Below are 17,504 nucleotides of genomic sequence, written 5' to 3' on the forward strand. Positions count from 1 at the left end.
CTCTTTCCCCTAACATGTTTCACACATTACTTGGAAAGGAACAAACAAAAATGCAGAAAGTTTAATGGTCTCTCTTTCTCCTTTTCAGTTTTCATCATAACAATTCCTGCATAAAAATCACCATATGCCCCTTGTTCATTTGGGGACATTCATTAACCTAGAGTCAAAGAGAAATCAATGAACCCAGAGGTGAGAAAGCATCTTGAAAGGGAACAGTCCGATTTGCTTTAACCATGGCTTTGAGTAAATTAAAGGTGCTCCACCTTAACACAGCTTTCAAACCCTCCGGTTGTGATCATTCATCTGCATGGTACAAGTCACAAGATGCAAAGCTTGAAAATGGTGCCCATGGGAGAGATCCTCATGGTAGTCTATACCCCCCCCCCCGGACTCCACCTTGATCCCACCCTGTGTGTTAGTGGCACTTTGCTCCTCAGATGGAGCATGACTGGGAACGAGTGCAGTATGGCCAGTCTGTAAATATCTGGACTTAATCAGATATTTTTCAACTGCACAGAAGCCAATAAAGCAATGGGATTCTAAGGGCTGATACTCAAGTTGCACTGGGAGCAGAAAGAACTCAGAGGCATCTGCTGAAACACAGCTGAGTGTGATTCGGGGGTTTGAGACCTGCCCTGAATGGAAATGCATCTACAGGAAAGGCCGTCCCGAGGGACAATGGCGGCCCAGCTGCTGTGGCTCAGAAGGAATTATCTGGTTGCGGGCAATGGTCCAGGCGCTGTGCTAGGTTCAGAACCAAGAACTGGCCCTCACAGTGGGAATAACCACACTTAACTCACCACCTTTACTCAGGAACTATTTACTTTTCCCTCAGCTCTTTCTCTGGGACAGTAAGTCAGGTAGACGGGTGCCTGTGTGGCAGCCACAGAGCCCGTTCCACCTGAAATCAGTCAAGGCGCAGGGCAGGGTGAGAAAGGGACCCACTAAGTGGAGGAAGCATTTTCTTGACTTCTCTGCCCATGGTATGTTTGAACTCAGATGGATTAGTTCTGAAAACTACCCTCCAAATGTGGAACCTCTCTAGGCTCCTGGATTTTTTTGTGGGCTTTTTGTGGTCCTGTAAAATTCTTAGGTTTGGCTTCCAGATGTCTGACCCACAAGAATGGCCTCACTGCTTTTGGAGACTCCCACAGGTGATCCAAATGAGGGCTCGCAGCTGGGGTGAGTTACCCTATGCTCAGGTATGAAGTGTGTGTGTGCCAGTGGTCCCTGCACATGACTATCACATAACAGTGTGGGTCCCTTCATGGGTCCCTTATGACCCTGCTTGTCCTATTTAGAGCATCTCACCCATGTCACCCACCAGAGCTATCTCCCTTCGGCCTTTTACTCTGGGATCTCAATTGTAAATTAATGGACCAAAAGCCTTTTTAGCCAACAGACAGGCATGTTTTCCTTGACCAGCACAATGTTCTTAACATTTTTATATGTGAATATCTTTAGGTGGGACTTCCTCTCAAGGATACTACAGGGTCCACCATTCTCTATTGCCTAACATGTAGCCTGCCTACTCCGGAAAGCATTTGAGCTTGTGACTTTGAGCAGCCAGTTTTCCCACACTCTCTTCCTACTCATTTCCCCAATAAAAGCGTTTACCTTATATCTCATTTGTAAGAAATGACCCAAACTTATGGTTAATTTTGAATGTGTCAATGGCTAAAGATGGAGTATTACCTATCTAGGGAATTTGTAGCTGCTATCTCCTATAGAGTCAGTGATATGCATAAAAAAAAAAAAAAAAACCAAAAACCACACACACAAAAAAAAACAACCAAAAAAAAAAAAACACCCCAAAACAGAATCTCTGACTGTGGAATTAAAACAGTTTGCCAGATAGTAGGTGAGGTTTTATAGGAAAAAAGTATGCAGTAGGACATTAGAGACAGTCACACTGAAAATTCCCCTCTTTCTTTGAATTTCAGCACTTGGACAATTACAACAGAGCTTGACAGGAGTCTTGGTGCCTATCCTTAGGCAACAGAAGTGCCTACTTTAAGGGTTAAGACTGATTTCCAAAGCCATGTGCATACAGTAACCATTGATTCCTCCAGTTTTTTACTTGCTGGTGGGTTTTTTGCTCCCATGACTCCTAGCTGGACCCCAGGCTGTCAAAAGCAGGGTCCTTCCTGCTAGGGCCTGAGGGACATATGTGACTGTGCAGCTGTAGGAATGGATGTCATTGCATATACTGTGTTCTTCTCTCCGTGTGACAATATTAACCATAAAGAATTTGGGCGTGGGCCTGGCCAGTGTGGCTCAGTTGGTTGGAGCATTATTGTCCCATACACCAAAAGGTTGTGGAATCTATTCCCATTCAGGTTGTGGGTTCCATTCCCTGTCGGTTGGGGTGCATGCAGACCAAATGATCTCTCTCTCTCTCTCTCCTTCCCCTCTCTCTAAAATCAGTAAACAAATCCTCTGGTGAGAATTGAAAAAGGTCCCATACACCAAAAGGTTGTGGAATCTATTCCCATTCAGGTTGTGGGTTCCATTCCCTGTCGGTTGGGGTGCATGCAGACCAAATGATCTCTCTCTCTCTCTCCTTCCCCTCTCTCTAAAATCAGTAAACAAATCCTCTGGTGAGAATTGAAAAAAAAGAATTTTGGCCTGAGCTGCTGTTTTAGATTTTCCACACTGTTGATCTCTTCCATTAAGCCAAATAATTGAAATGTCTGTGGTAAGTGCACAGGGCATACCATAGAATGCAGAAAGTTTGGATGAGGAACTAAGAGGAAAAGTGTTCCTCCCCATATTTGAGGCAAACGAGTAAAACCTCTTTTAGAAATCTTTGTGAATACTCCAATATTGAAAATGTCTGACCAAATAGCAACTAACAATTAGCCAGTGCTCTCTAAGTGCCGGGCACTGTACTAAGCACTTACCATGCTTTATCTCTATAATTCTCATAATCCTTTGGGCAAGACTCAGTGCCCCTGTTTTACAAACCAGGAAAGTGAGGCACAGAGGTTAGCAAGTGGTGAGACTGGTTTTCATTCAGACAGGGGGTCTTTGGTCACTGCCACTGTGAGCAGGGCAGGAAGGAGCTGACGAATGATGACATCCCAGGTGCCATCTCAGGCCCTTTCTTTCATTTTAACCTCTCACAGTGGGGAAACTGAGGCTGGGGAAGTTATATAATTTGCTCAAAGATATGTGGTTTCATTTGGGCATCTATTACCTGAATCCAGGTGTGTCTGATTCCAGCTGCTTCTAGGAACAGGGGGGAAGGCCATCAATGGTCAGCAGAGTATCATGCTCTAGGTCTTATGTGTCCACACAGTCAGCCATTGGGTGGGATTTGAGAGAAACCAGCAAAATCCCCATGTTGCTCTCTCTCCATTACCTCAAAAGTTCATTCCACTGGGTTCAACACATCCCTCTCTTTATCCTCTTTCAAAATGCAAATATTCCTATGAGATTTTTCTATGAAGGAGTTTATCAGATTTTCCCAGGCTGTTTCCAACCATAAAAAGGATGAGGTTGGTGCGTGTGTATGTGTGTGTGTGGGGGGGGCGGGGGGAGGGAAGAGAGGGTACAGAGGTGCTGAAAGAAAAAGGAGATCAGAATACCAGGGCAGGCCATGGAAGACTCACTCCCAAAGTCAGAATTTTGCCTGCGGCCATTGAAAGCTCAATTTCAACAAACTTGACTGAGAATGAATGTATAAATTTCCATTCCCCCAGGCACGTCCTACACATGCAGACAAAGTATAAACAGCATTTGAATATATAGGAGTAAGCAGCATAGCTCAATCTCAAACCTCAACAATTGCAGAGCTTGATTGTCTAGAAACCACTGGTATTTCACATTTACTTCTGGGGTTTTCAAACAATCATACTCAAATGTCACATCTGGAAGGATCATTGTTTGAAATGAAATTGTGTTTGGAAATCACTGGATGCCACGTAAAAGAATTTTTCCAATCTAACCTATTGGCCAACTATTAGAGAGTCCGTTACCTATGATGGGGAGTCTTGTTTTGCTTCTTTAACAAGAAAGATTTGGTCATTCATTTGGAAATGCTATTAATATTCAAGAACCTTCATGTACCTGATTTTTAAAAACAAATTGTTGATATTTTGAATATATGCTTGCATTTTAGTTCTTTAATTGCTCAGCCTGAGATACAAAGCTGGAAAATCTAAGTCAAAGAACAAATTCCAAATAAGATTCTCTGTGTCTGAAGGAAATATGGTTTCTTAGCTGAAGTTTTTTTTTTTCTTTTGTTATCTGAGGGGGGGAAAAAACTGCTTTTTTTGTGATCACTTAGAATGATATTGATTGGAAGATAGGGTATTTAAATAAATCTCTCTGCAAAATTCTTGGAAGAATCACTTTTCTTGAAAAACATGGACAGAGGATGGACCTGATGTTTGGTTTCTCTGTGTGGGACCAGGCCTGACCCTCCTGGGCAGATGGCTTCCAGGTCACAGGGTAAAATGAAGTAACAAAGGAGCAACAGGGGCAACACCAGAAAACCCCACGCTGAGATGACCACTCAGGTTTTCCAGCTGCTATAGCTACACCGGGAAAAAGGAGGTGGGGATTTCAAATGCCTGATTTGTTTACAACTTATATGCCAAAGGGTCCCCAGCTCAGGGGACAGGCAGAGGAAAGAAATTTTCGAATCAAAGAAGGAAAGCAAGCACAGACCAAAAGAATTCTAACACCAGGAGATAGTTTTTTTCCTTATCAGAATTGTTGACCCCAGTTCTTCCCCCTCCTCTCCCTGTCCCTCTGCCTCCGATTCCCTGAATCTTTAGTGGTATTTCTGTGTTTTCAACTTATCTGCTTAAACAAAGGTAGCTTGGGATGTGAGAGCTTCTTGGGGAACTTAAGTGACAGGATCAAAGCATATGAGCTGGTGCCTGGAGCAGGGGCATTGGAAACTTACAGAGTTCCTGGATTTATTAGGCCTGCCTTCAATTTGTAAGACATTTCTTACAGAGAAGACAGCATCATAGAGGTAACATTTGAGACAGTGGATGTAAGGAGGAGGTGAATCACATAATGTAAAGGGGAAACAAGAGATGGCATCCTAAGTCAAATCCTCTCAATGCTCCACCTGGTTGTGAAACTGAACTTGAGCTCCACATTATCTGTGAGAGGCTAGTCACAGGAACAGCCACCTCAGTTTCAATAGGAATTTCTTCAAGGTTGTGTCGCACTACTTTTGGAGAAGTTCTAAGAATTTTGGGTGAGATTTTAGCTGTTGACCTTGAAATTCGGATTTCTAAAAATGATATATATCCACTCAGTCATGAGAGAAAGATGTGCTAGACATCCATCACTAGACAGTTTGGGCATCTATGTATGTGGGGCTGAAAGCAGGGAGATACAGGTGGCAGGGAAACGTATTATCCTTCAAATTTTTATATTAAGAAGCTATATAGCCCTAGCCGGTTTGGCTCAGTGGATAGAGCATAGGCCTGTGGACTGAAGGGTCCCAGGTTCGATTTCAGTCAAGGGCACGTGCCTGGGTTGCCAGCTTGATCCCCAGTGGGGGGTGTGCAGGAGGCAGCCAATCAATGATTCTCTCTCATCATTGATCTCTCTCTCTCTCCCTCTCTGAAATCAATAAAAAAAATATATTTTTTAAAAGAGAAGCTATACAACAATTTTGCAAAGGATGCTGTTGCTCTAAAATTTGTAACCTCCCCACCCCCCAACACACACATATTCCACACACAATATACAAGATGGGGCAAAAGTAGGCTCATAGTTATTCATATGGAAAATAATACAGTTAATAAATAGTAATGTAAGAATAAACTATGTTTTGTATACTCACAACTGTAAACCTACTGTTGCCTCACCCTATATATACAGTACACGGATTCCTTTGGGTTGGTTTTGAGAAACAACAGTGCAGAAGAGAACTTGTCTTATTACCTTAAAGTGGTTCTTAGTACACCCGAGAGCTGTGGGATCCTAAAATGCTGCCCTGATGTGCGGGCATGCTTGGCACCAAGGAAAGATGACGTGGCACATGGGATTGGATATTAGTGGTCCAGCTGCCAGCATCATCAGGGCAGTTTGTGAGGTCGAGGCTGGCTTTTATGACATCAGCAGCGCTGGGGAGGTGAACTAGGGTGACTGAAGATAATGATAAGGGAGGAAACCCCTAGAAGAATCCCACTGAATGTTCTAACATCTTCAAAGAGTTCCAACTCACTCTTGTATTTGGGAATCATAGAGGCAAATGGTACTATGAACCTCAGCCTTGATTTCAGGAACTCAGTGTAACTGGAAGTATGAAGAGACAAAGGACTAAGTAGCTTCTTAAAATGAACTTTTCTCTCTCGTTATACCTCTTTCTCTCTCATGTGATAGGCTTGATCAGCTTGCCTGGTATTCCACTGAGAAGATAAAAGCTAACAGACTATCGCTCCTTCATCTTTCCATTAGCACCTCCAAACTTACCTCCATTTGCAGCCAACCTCACCCTGAAATGAAAAAGTGCCCACTTTGAACTGTGATCCCACCCCCGGGGACCATTTCTCCTTCAGGTTTTCCACTTACCCTTATCATCCTGCTTCTTCAACCTTCCTCCCTCCACTGGATCACACTCCTCAACATTCAAATATAGTCTGGAAGCTCCTATCTTTTAAAGTAACTTCTCTTAACCCCATTATCTATTTCTAGCCTACCCATTATTTCTCTCCTAATCACCAAAGCCAAACTTCTAAAACCACATCCTGTCTTTATCAACCATGCACTCGGCAACCCCCACCACTGCACTCGGACGAAATCCGCATTGCCAAATCAGAGAGCTATTCTGGCCCTCATCCTGTTCAACCATCTCTGATCTCAGTTTCTGCGGCACCACGTTCTAGCCCAGGGGTGGGCAAACTTTTTGACCCGAGGGCCACAATGGGTTCTTAAACTGGACCGGAGGGCCAGAACAAAAGCATGGATGGAGTGTTTGTGTGAACTAATATAAATTCAAGTAAACATCATTACATAAAAGGGTACGGTCTTTTTTTTTCAATAGTTTTATTCATTTCGGCCGGGCCGTAGTTTGCCCACGGCTGCTCTAGACTTTGCTCTAGTGTCTCCAGGCACTCATCCTCCAGCTCCTTTCCTTCAGATCCCCAAATATGGTAATGCCACTGAGCTCAGCCCTGGGTCTATTTTCATAACCCTATCCTCATTCTGATGAGTTTAAATATACGTTAATACTACACAAATCTATACCCTAGCCTAGTCTTTTCTTTTGAGACGCAGACATATATTCAGCTCGACTTACCCACTTAGATATCTCATAAGCATTATGAATGTGATATGCCCAGAATAGAACTATTTATCTTAACCCTCAAGAGCTACCCTTTCTCAAGTCTTTCTCACCTTAGAAAATGGCACAACTAGTACAGTTGCTCAAATTAGCCATGTGGGAGTCATCTTTGACCCCCTTCCTCACCCTTCCACGTCCTAACTATACCATGTCCTAACGCATTCTCATTATACCTTGTCTCCATCTCTGCTACCAATACCCTAGGCTAAGCATCATCAGCCCTCACCTGGACTCCTGGAGTATCCAAACTGATGCCACTATGTCCACATAGCAGCTGGAGAGAACTATGCTGTTTCTACAGCTTTATCTCGTGTTCCATTAGGCTCTGGCCACCTGTGGACTTCTTAGTTCCATTTAAAGATCTTTCTTACCTCAAGGTCTTCACACATGTTTCCTTTGGCCAGAATGTCTTGGCTAATGCATCCACACCTTTTGTATCTCAGCTGAAATGTCACTTCCTCCCAGAGGTTTCTTGACCCAAGAATATCCACTCCCACCAAGAAACACTGTCATATCACAATTTGAAATTTTATATTTCATATTTCCTCCACACGTCTCCATGAGATCAAGAACTGTGTCTATCTTGTTTATGACTCTATATTAAGTATTTAGCCAATGTCAAACAGTAAGTATTTGTTGACTGAACAAACTTCTGTCCTCTTTGTCCTACTTAACACTCACAGCCTGGCAAGATAACCATGCCCTTTTTGTATCACACATAATCCTCTCTCTTAGTGACATGCAAAGGTAATGAGCCTTTGAATCTGGCTCCGACACCCACTACCTCACCCACTGTGTGACTTTGGTCAAGTTGCTTAACCTCAGTTGCTTCACCTAGAAAGTGAGAAAAATATTATCTGTCTTTTAGTAACAGTATAAAGATTAAAGTGAGATCATGTATATAAAGTGTTGATCATGAAAGTACTCAGAAAAGTTTCCTTTCTTCCATGTCTCCCAATAAACAAATACTTCTTACCTAATAGCACATATGCATACACAAAACCATCCATCCTGCCCTTCTGAGTCTTCATGATGGTGACCTTCCTATTGAGATTTTTGCCTTTAGAGGATGAGACAGTAAGCCATGAAACAGAATTTATAACATTAAACCAAATATGTAACTGCAGCCCTAAATAACGAAAGTTTGTATTATAAGGGTACCTTCTCAAATATATTTGGAGGTAACACAAAGAGAAAAGGAATAATATTTTTGATAGTGTAGAAGACATTGCTTTAAAAGAAAACACCAGATGGCAGCACCAGACACTAAAGAGGTATCTGAAGGGACTTTTAGCTCAACCCTGAGCATAAAACTACATTGAGAGAGATGATCATTTATAGAAAAGATAGTTGCCCTACAGAAAACTAATGCCTACTTTATAATGTAATAAAGGATTTTTAGAAAAGGGGTTTCACATGTGACCAGCATAATCCTCAGGAAATAACCCCAAGCATTATCTAACCAATAAACAGAACAGATTGCAAAGTGTCCATTGAGGTCTTGGAAGAGAACTGGCCTTAGTGGCGTTTGTTTATGTTTAGAAATGATTGAAAGGTGACAGAAGCATCTGTGTCCTAAGAGAACTGAGCCAATCTATGTTGGAAGAACATTCTGAGCAGAAGGTAATTCACTCTGCCAGCGAAACAGTCATGTTGCCCAACTGGAGTGAATTGTTTTCCAAGCACTGTGATCATGGTTCTGAAAAGATTTTCCTCACTTGAATTCACTGCAAGACTGAGCCCCCTGAGAACATCAGGCAAGATCATTGATTCTAATCAGAAGTCAGATCAAGGATTCTAGAGGGAAATTGTTATAATTGACAAGAGAAGAAATGAAGGAAACATTTGAACTCTAAAAAGAATGCATGTGGCCTGGCCGGTGTCGTTGAGCATCAACCTATGAAACAGGAGGTCACGGTTTGATTCCAGGTCAGGGCACATGCCCAGGTTGTGGGTTTGATCCTGGTGAGGGGCATGCAGGAGGCAGCTGACCAATGATTCTCTCTCTCATCATTGATGTTTCTATCTCTTTCTCCATCTCTCTTCCTTTCTGAAATAAATAAAAATCTACACTAATAAAAGAGCAAAATGGTAATTGGCGTACGACACTACCCTTTTCATTGGCTAATCAGGGCTATATGCAAATTAAATGCCAACTAAGGCCTAAGGAGATTTCTCCATTGTCATTAAACCAAGCTTGCTTTAAATCTGGCAACTAAAGGGCCCCTATGTTAGATGACCTTTCTCTGACCTCCACTGAAGCCTGCACGGTCCCCAAACAGGCCAGCACACATCTGACAGCTGTGGGCGCCAGTTTCTCACTGACACATGCCTTTTCACGTCTGGGAGCAGAGCTGGCTGTCCTCTCACACAGCCATGCCCTCTAGATGCCCTTGCTCTGATGAACTCCCCCCTATGCTAAACGCACGAGTCATCGGGCCCTCGCTGGCCTCTCCTTCTGACATTCTCTCCTCCAGACGACTGCGTGAGTCAGGAGGTGTCCTCTTATGAAGCCGTGGTTCCAGGCCAGCCTCTTTTAGCAGTCGTGACTGAGTGAGAACATGCTGTGCTCAGCCTGTTGGCTCCACTCTTGGGAGCACAAAGTATGTGTTATAACAACAAGCCCAAGAATCCTGACCACACGCTTCCCTATCTCCAGATCTGTAATGAGAACATTTGAAGTGAATGCATACAATCAGGAAACAGGGCTGAAAGTCACACAGGAACAGAGTTGCTGATTGTGACCCCGAGACACAAGCCTTTTGCTCTTTGAATCCAGACCTCACATGTTTTGAAAGAAAAACAACAGCCAGAAGATGGGAAAAACAGATCATGTTTATGAGACCAGCCTGCAGTCCTTGCCACACTTAAGAGTTTGGGTTTTCATCCGGCAAAGAAACCAGCCATCCTTTCTTCAATGTTCATCGGAACACTTACCCAGCTTCTGTCAGTGTGACTCTTCAGCTTTAGGATCATTATCTTGAAATCTTCTAAGCCAGCAAGTCCGTATAATGTCATTTTAAACATGGTAGTTAGAGAAAAGTACTAGATATTTGCCCAAATAATGCAATGAAAAAGTAAGGAAGAAACACTGAATTGAACATAAAAGATCCCCCACCCCCTTTTGGTTTAATACTTTGCAATACCTTGAGTAACCTTAGTTTCCCCAAAACAGTCCATTTATTTATTTTTTATTTTTTGAAAACAGTCCATTTAAAGAATCATGCAGGTGGGTGTTTCAAGTAGCAAATCGAAGGAGAAGGAGGAGGAGGAGGAGAAGGAGAAGGAGGAGACTGACCACATTCTATTTTTCATGATTTGACATCTGTAAGCTGTGACAAGGACAGCACATCCATCCCCCTGGCTTAAATGTAGGACAGAGTCCATGACCGTGCCCTGTTTTGCAGGTAGCCACCCTCATGAGCATCCTTCCCCAATCCTGGCTGATGAAGAAACTTCAGGTGAAAACCCAACAACACTGCACCCTATGACAGGGAACCCCTGGGTCACGCTTATTTACAATTGCCCAAGTGGTGAGTCAGAGCGTGGTGTCCAACCCAGATAAAAGGTACAGAGCAGCAGCGGGAATTCAGCACGTCCCAGAACCAGGAACACACGCCTCCCTGCTAGGGTGTCTACACTGGGTTAATTCCCCACATACTATAATCATGTAAGCGTTAACAGAAAACATGCTGTATTCACAGAGCACGTCTATTCCTGCGAGTGCGCCAGTGTTTAATTATTGCTAAAGTCATTTGGGGTTTTTGACACAGATTCTATTTTAGTAAGATAAACTCAGCATAACCCAGTGTTGCCAAAAATGAATTCCTAAGGTAGATGACTAAAATAAACTGGTAATAAATATTGGCTTTTGGAACGGGGAGTATAGCTCTGTAATGTAGACATAGCATTAATGACTCATTTTCAAATAACAGTCTCTCCCAAGGATTATTGGTCGGAGAGGTCAGGGAAAAAAGAAGTTCCCTCTCTGTCCTTTCTCTCTCTCTCTCTCTCTCTCTCTCTCTCTCTCTCTCTCTCTCTCTCTCTCTCTCAACAAAATGGAAGAGAACTATGAATCTGCCAGGCAAGGATGTTCTTATGTCTACACTGCCATCAGAGATACAGCCCCTGGAGTGGGACAGGGGTCAACTTGGACAGGCTGCAATGAGTCAGAAATAACCATCGAAAGAAACCACTCTAGGGGTTGAGGCAGGTGATTCAGGGTCTGTTTTCTCTCATTCCCCTGCCGGGTCCAACCAGGGCATCTCATGTGGCAGGAATTACCTTATCAGTCACAGGGAGCGCGGCCACGTGCCTTTGCTGCTTGAAATTAGTGGACTCTTTCAGGCCACCTTTACTCTCTAAAGTCAAATTCTGAACACGTGGCCCACTCGGTTGAGCCTTACAGCTTCGCAGATGCACCAGAAGGCGCTGGGGAGCAAAGGTCCGGCTACAGTTTGGGCAGGGCTCAAGCTGAGCTTCACTTGGCCCCTCGCCAGGTACCAGGGGCTGAGGCTTCTTCTGCGGGAATGGCCGGCGGAGCTCCCTGGGGAGCCGGTCATTTTCTGTTTTCCACTTTTCCAGGCATTTGGGCTCATGAATAGGAAGGGAGAGGGAGCCAAATTCCCTGCCACAAATGTAGCAGATGAGAGTCCTTGGTCGAGCTGGGACGCCACCAGAAGTTTTCCTAAGACCAGGCAGGTCATTAGAATTGTTGCTGTTTGGTTCTCTGGGCCCACCACCCTTGGGCTTGCAGCTTCTCTGGTGAACAAGAAGACGGTCTGGCAAGAACGTGCGGCCACAGGCCTCGCAGGGCAGCAGCTGGGCCTGAGAACTCTGGAACGCTGCCTCGTTCGTTGCCTGAAGAATGTCGGACCCACTGCCGCCGCCCAGGGGCTGTGGTTTGGAGGGCTCTGGCCTCCGCTGGTGCTTGGGCAACTTGCTGTTTTCAATTCGCCACTTCTCCAAGCACTGGGGCTCATGAATGGCGAGTGATTGGGACCCAAATTCTCGGCCACAGATATAGCATATGCGGAATCCGGGCCTGCGGGACGGGATCACGGGTGGGCTAGGCTGGCTTTCCGACATAATTCTCTTACCGGACCGTTTTGAGAGGATCACAGTTCCAGGCCTAGTTTTCTGAGGGTTTGTCTTTATGTTTTCAGCAAGATTGACTTGCTTTGTTTCTGGCAAAAGGCTAGAAGAGGAGTCACGAGATAGAACAGCGTGGTTGATAAGGAAGGTAGGTTCTTTAGAGCGATGGAAAGTTTGTTGCAAGTTTTTGGAAACCCTTTTCTCCTTTCCTCTTTCCATTAACGAATAAATCTTTCTCTAGTCCTTGCTCTGATTTCAGCCCAGTTTCATTTGGGGCTTCTTCTTAGAGCAAAGGGTAGTCAGGTTGGCTCTCCTGGGGTTCCACATTGTAGCCAGTACCTTAGCCCTTCAGGCCAGGACTCAGAGCTTCATTGAGGGGCAGCAGCCTGGAGCACTGCAAAGTCCCCATTGAACGCCCCGTGCCTCCGAGATCTGTGGGAGAAACAAATCCAGAGTTATCACACACACACACACACACACACACACACACCTGTTAGATTAAAGGTTCATAAAGAGCAGACTTTTTTTGTTTTGCTTAGTATCCTCTCTCTGACTAGCACAGCAACTAGCACATAGGGTTTTTCAGTGTTCAAATAAAGTTTAAGAAAATTTCCATTGTGAATTGCACTGTCACTGTATTGAAACTAGTATTCTCCTCAAAGAAAGATCGACATTTACTGCACCTCATAGACACACCTGACACAAACCATCAGAGGCACCGTGCTGAGGTTTTAAGAGAGAGAACCAAGAACTGTGAACATCAGATAATGAAACCGCAGGTCACCTGAGGAGACCTCCTCCCACTGCCTGAGGGAGTCTGGACGTTTCAGTGCCAGGATCCCTTTGACAGGGCTTGAAGCCTATGGACTTCTTTTGAGAATAATGATTTTAAAAGCAAAAAATAATATTCTTACGATGACAAGTAAAACTAATTTTATGGAAATAATTTATCAGATATTTTTACTTGTTACATATATTTTATTTGAAATATAGTAGTGTGCCAGACTTCCTGAGTGTCTGAGGGTCTGAAGTTAAAAACTCCTACAGAAGAAGTAATTTAACAGTGAATATCATGAGAATATTATGAAATATGAAAACTTTCAGAGGGAGTGTAAATGTCTTTCAACAGTGAATATCATGAGAATATTATGAAATATTATGAAAACTTTCAGAGGGAGTGTAAATGTCTTATAATCTACCAGGTATCCACTATTCTTTATTATGGGAATGGAGTATGAATAAATTGTGGCCATTACTGTCAAACCAAGAATGCAACTCAGGCCTGTCCTCTTCCTGGTGGGATATGTACAGATCTTCCCTGGGGTGAAGAAGCTCAGACTGTGTGATGGCCTTTTATAGCCATTATGCTCGCTACCCTATTTTCTATCTATCTATCTATCTATCTATCTTCCAAATATTTTTTATAAAAACACAGCCAATGGTTTTCCCCCAGCAAAGCAGAAGACAGAGCTGATATCTCATTATGGGCAGAGCCTAGGAGTTGTTACCTTGGGGAAAGGGATGAGACAGTATTACCCAGGGTTTACAATCTAGCCCCTAGAAAGATTATTTTCCAGAAGTCTTAGGATCATCTTCACTTCCTGAATGATGACTTGGACCTGAATTAGAAGCTTTGTAGCATCCGTTCCCAATCACAGACACTGACCATGGCAGACGTGAGTTCAGGCAGAGCGATGATGGCAGTGCTATCAATATCAGAATTCTGCTTGGGCTTTGTGCTCGATAAAGGACCAAAGGAGCTGTGAGATCTGTGCCCAGTTCCTGTATTTTGGTGCCAAGAAAGGTCTGAATATTTGCAGTTAAAACTATCAAATTAGGTCTGGCACAGAAAAGGGAACTATTTTTCATTTTGACAGATCCTAAGACAGTGATATTAACACATGTGACAAAAGAATGTGTTGGCCCCCGAGTGATCAGCACAGAAAGTGAAGCTTAGAGAAACAAAATGTGTCACTTGATCAGCACCATCCAAAGGAGAATGTGAATCTAGAGAACATAAGGAATCCGGTAAAATTGTTTTATCAGCAAATGGGTGAAATAATACCCCAAACCACTCTGCTTTGTTGCTTTTGTTTCTTTTTAAAAAAAATATATATTGAATTTTTACAGAGAGGAAGGGAGAGGGATAGAGAGCTAGAAACATCATGAGGGAGAAACATCAATCAGCCACCTCTTGCACACTCCCCACTGGGGCTGTGCCCGCAACCAAGGTACATGCCCCTGACTGGAATCGAACCTGGGACCCTTGAGTCCACAGGCCGACACTCTATCCACTGAGCCAAACCAGTTAGGGCTGCTTTTGTTTCTTGTTCACCGAGATCTCCTCTTTTAGTTTCCCATTTCCCTTGGTACCAGAAATTTTCATACACCAAATGTAATTAAGAAGGCTCTGGCTGGGTAGCTGAGTTGGTTAAATCATTGTCCCGATAAGCCAAGGTTGCAGGTTCAATCCCCAGTCAGGGCACATACAAGAGTCAACCAAGGAATGCATAAATAAGTGAAGCAACAAATTAGTGCAGCAACAAATCAGTGCAGCAACAAATTAGTTCTCTCTCTCTCTCTCTTTCTCTCTCTCTCTCACAGTTCCCAGCAGATTAGAATACTGAGAAAGCCCCATGACTTGCCCCAACAACTCCTCCATTCCCCTTATGATAAGAGAACTAATATTTATTGAATGCCAACTATGCATCAAATATTGTGCTAATTTTTATATATATAATTTAATTCTCAAATGATTATGAGGCAGGTATTATTATTTCAATTTTATAAACAAAGAAACTGTGACTCAGATAAGATGAATAACTTGCCCAAGACAGTCAGTTTCTAAATGACAGAGCAGGGAATCCATTCCAGCTCTCCTTGGCTCCAGCACTCAGCTCTTTCCATTATTCATTCTGCCTAAAATTCTGCCGGCAAAGCTTCTTCTCTTTCATTTCTGTCCCTGTTTTAATGGATGATTCATAGGCCCCGTGGAAAGGTACCTAAGCCCCCACCAGCCTTTAGGAGAAGGAAGAGGCAAAAGGGAGGAGGGGAAGAAGGCATGGAGGCAGAGAAACCTGTGATGGAAAAAGCAGGAGAGACTGACTGGGGCTACGGAAGACAGGTTTTTCCCTTAAGGGACAGGGATCATTTATTTTGCTGTAAGTGGTTTTCTGGATGAAGCTTTCCCCTGCAAGGTGGGCAATGCACATCCTTTTCCTGATCTCATCAACATCCTTCAGAGGAATGACCTACTGACCAGGGCAGGGATGGATGAGGGGGAACTGGGTGCTATAACGGGTGCAGGGGGAAAGCGAAGGCCGCCTGAAAGGGCCAGATGGTATTCAGTTTGCAGCCACCTCAGCACTTTGATGAGGAACGGATCTTTATTTTTGCAGGTGTGTGTGCACTGCAAATATTTTCTCTGAAGCAATCATCAGCATCATAAAATTCCCAACCGAATCTTCGCCTCTTCTTTTTGCATCATCTCTTTCTCCCTCCAATGGCCTCCTGAAATTTGCTTTATTGTCATTAAAGGCAACAAATTATTAAAGATGAGGTAGCTGGAAGCGAGTGAAATTCTTGGAAACTGAAAACTTTATGAAGTTGCTGCCAATGATTCTGACAAGGCACGGCCTGGTCAGCTGCTCTGCTCTATAAGTTTGTTCTAAAAGCAAAAACGCTGGAAGTACTAAATGCATATACTTATATTACTTAAGAAATTGGCCTGTCACCAGACATATTGTAAATAAATGTTGCTAGTTTATAAAGAGAACCACTTTGCAAAGCCAGCTAGTTTCACCCCGAGTGTCCATGGAGAAAAGTTCACTCCAATTGGCCTGACCATATTTGCACATAGGAGATTTAAAGACTGTTTTGGAAGGCCATGTTTTATCAATATGATGCCATTTGGGGGGTTCATCAGAAGGAAGAGGCAAACTCACAAGGATAAATACAATAACCTTGGAAATGCAAAACCCATCTTGGCATTAAAAGGTGCTCCTCTATAAAAGAGGGAAAAGAACACAACCAAAGTGATTAAATCTCTTTTAAAAAAAATTTAGTCCTTAGGAACAAAATAAATATGTGATACATGAGCCCTTCCCTGTTTAGTATAGAATCCAAATTCTTTAAATGGACAAACGAATAAATAAGAAACATGGAGTTGGGGCTAATGCTTACTTGTAGCAAAATTGAAAAATAGAGGCGGCTTGTCCTTAATATCCTCTGTCCACCCAGTTCCCCAGCTTCTACTCTCCCCTGCCCAGTTCCCTCACATACTATTTGGTCTCCCTTACCTATGAAATATCACTTTCAGGAAGGAGCTGACAGACTTATTCACATCAAGGTTTATGATTGATGAGGTAATATCCCTCCCAGAGCCTGGCAGAAACAGCTAGTTCCTTACCAGTAGTTATTCTGCCCAACTCACTCAAATTAAGAGAGCGCCAATTTTTAGCTGTACACACAAATTCCCAGCTATAATTCTAGAGGCTCCTTTGTAGCTAGTGAAGTATTGTGTGTGGCTTGTAAGAACTCTTCTTAGAATGCAGGGGTATAACTTGTTCCTCTTCCCTATGTTCATACTATGCTTAGAACATGGATGTGATGGCTGGCATCTAGCAGCCATATAGGACCAGGTTATATTCATGTGACCTCCACAAGGCAGAACAGAGACCTGGATGGACTTGAATATCTGATAATGTTGGAGCCACCATACAAGTAACTCCCTTGGGCTTTGTGTGCATAAAGAAATAAATGTTTATTGTATTTTAGCCATTTTTTAAGCATCTCATACATGAAAACCTAAGTCAATTGAGATATAGTTATATTTTAAATAGTTGTCATTGATTTCACATAATATGAATTCTAATAGTAATATTTCAAATTTTAGGATCTTTTTTGATGAGATAAATTTTTTTGAGAAAGTGTATGTTTGGGGGCAAAATTGACTTACTGACTGACCGCGGTAGGGGTTTGTGCAGAAATAAAAAACTTGTTTCCGCCCTCTGTGAGCTCACTTCTGAAATCTGTAATCGTTATCGCCCGCATGGTCTAAGGTGGACGCACTGGGAGGCCCCGGCCGGGAGGGGGC

The 17,504-nt window shown here is 43.2% G+C and overlaps 1 protein-coding gene across 1 annotated transcript in view; it reads right to left on the bottom strand.

Moving 5' to 3' along the window:
- Positions 1–12,837, bottom strand: part of ZNF474 (zinc finger protein 474) — a 27,054-nt gene extending 14,217 nt beyond the window's left edge. Inside the window, exon 1 of the mRNA XM_006764394.2 lies at positions 11,600–12,837. Coding sequence (XP_006764457.1) covers positions 11,600–12,628 — 1,029 coding nt within the window. The 5' untranslated portion in view covers positions 12,629–12,837. The remainder of the gene's footprint in view (positions 1–11,599) is intronic.
- Between the last annotated feature and the right edge of the window lie 4,667 nt (positions 12,838–17,504).

Source organism: Myotis davidii, unplaced genomic scaffold (assembly GCF_000327345.1).
Source record: "Myotis davidii unplaced genomic scaffold, ASM32734v1 scaffold159, whole genome shotgun sequence".
NCBI classification, from domain to species: Eukaryota; Metazoa; Chordata; class Mammalia; order Chiroptera; family Vespertilionidae; genus Myotis; species Myotis davidii.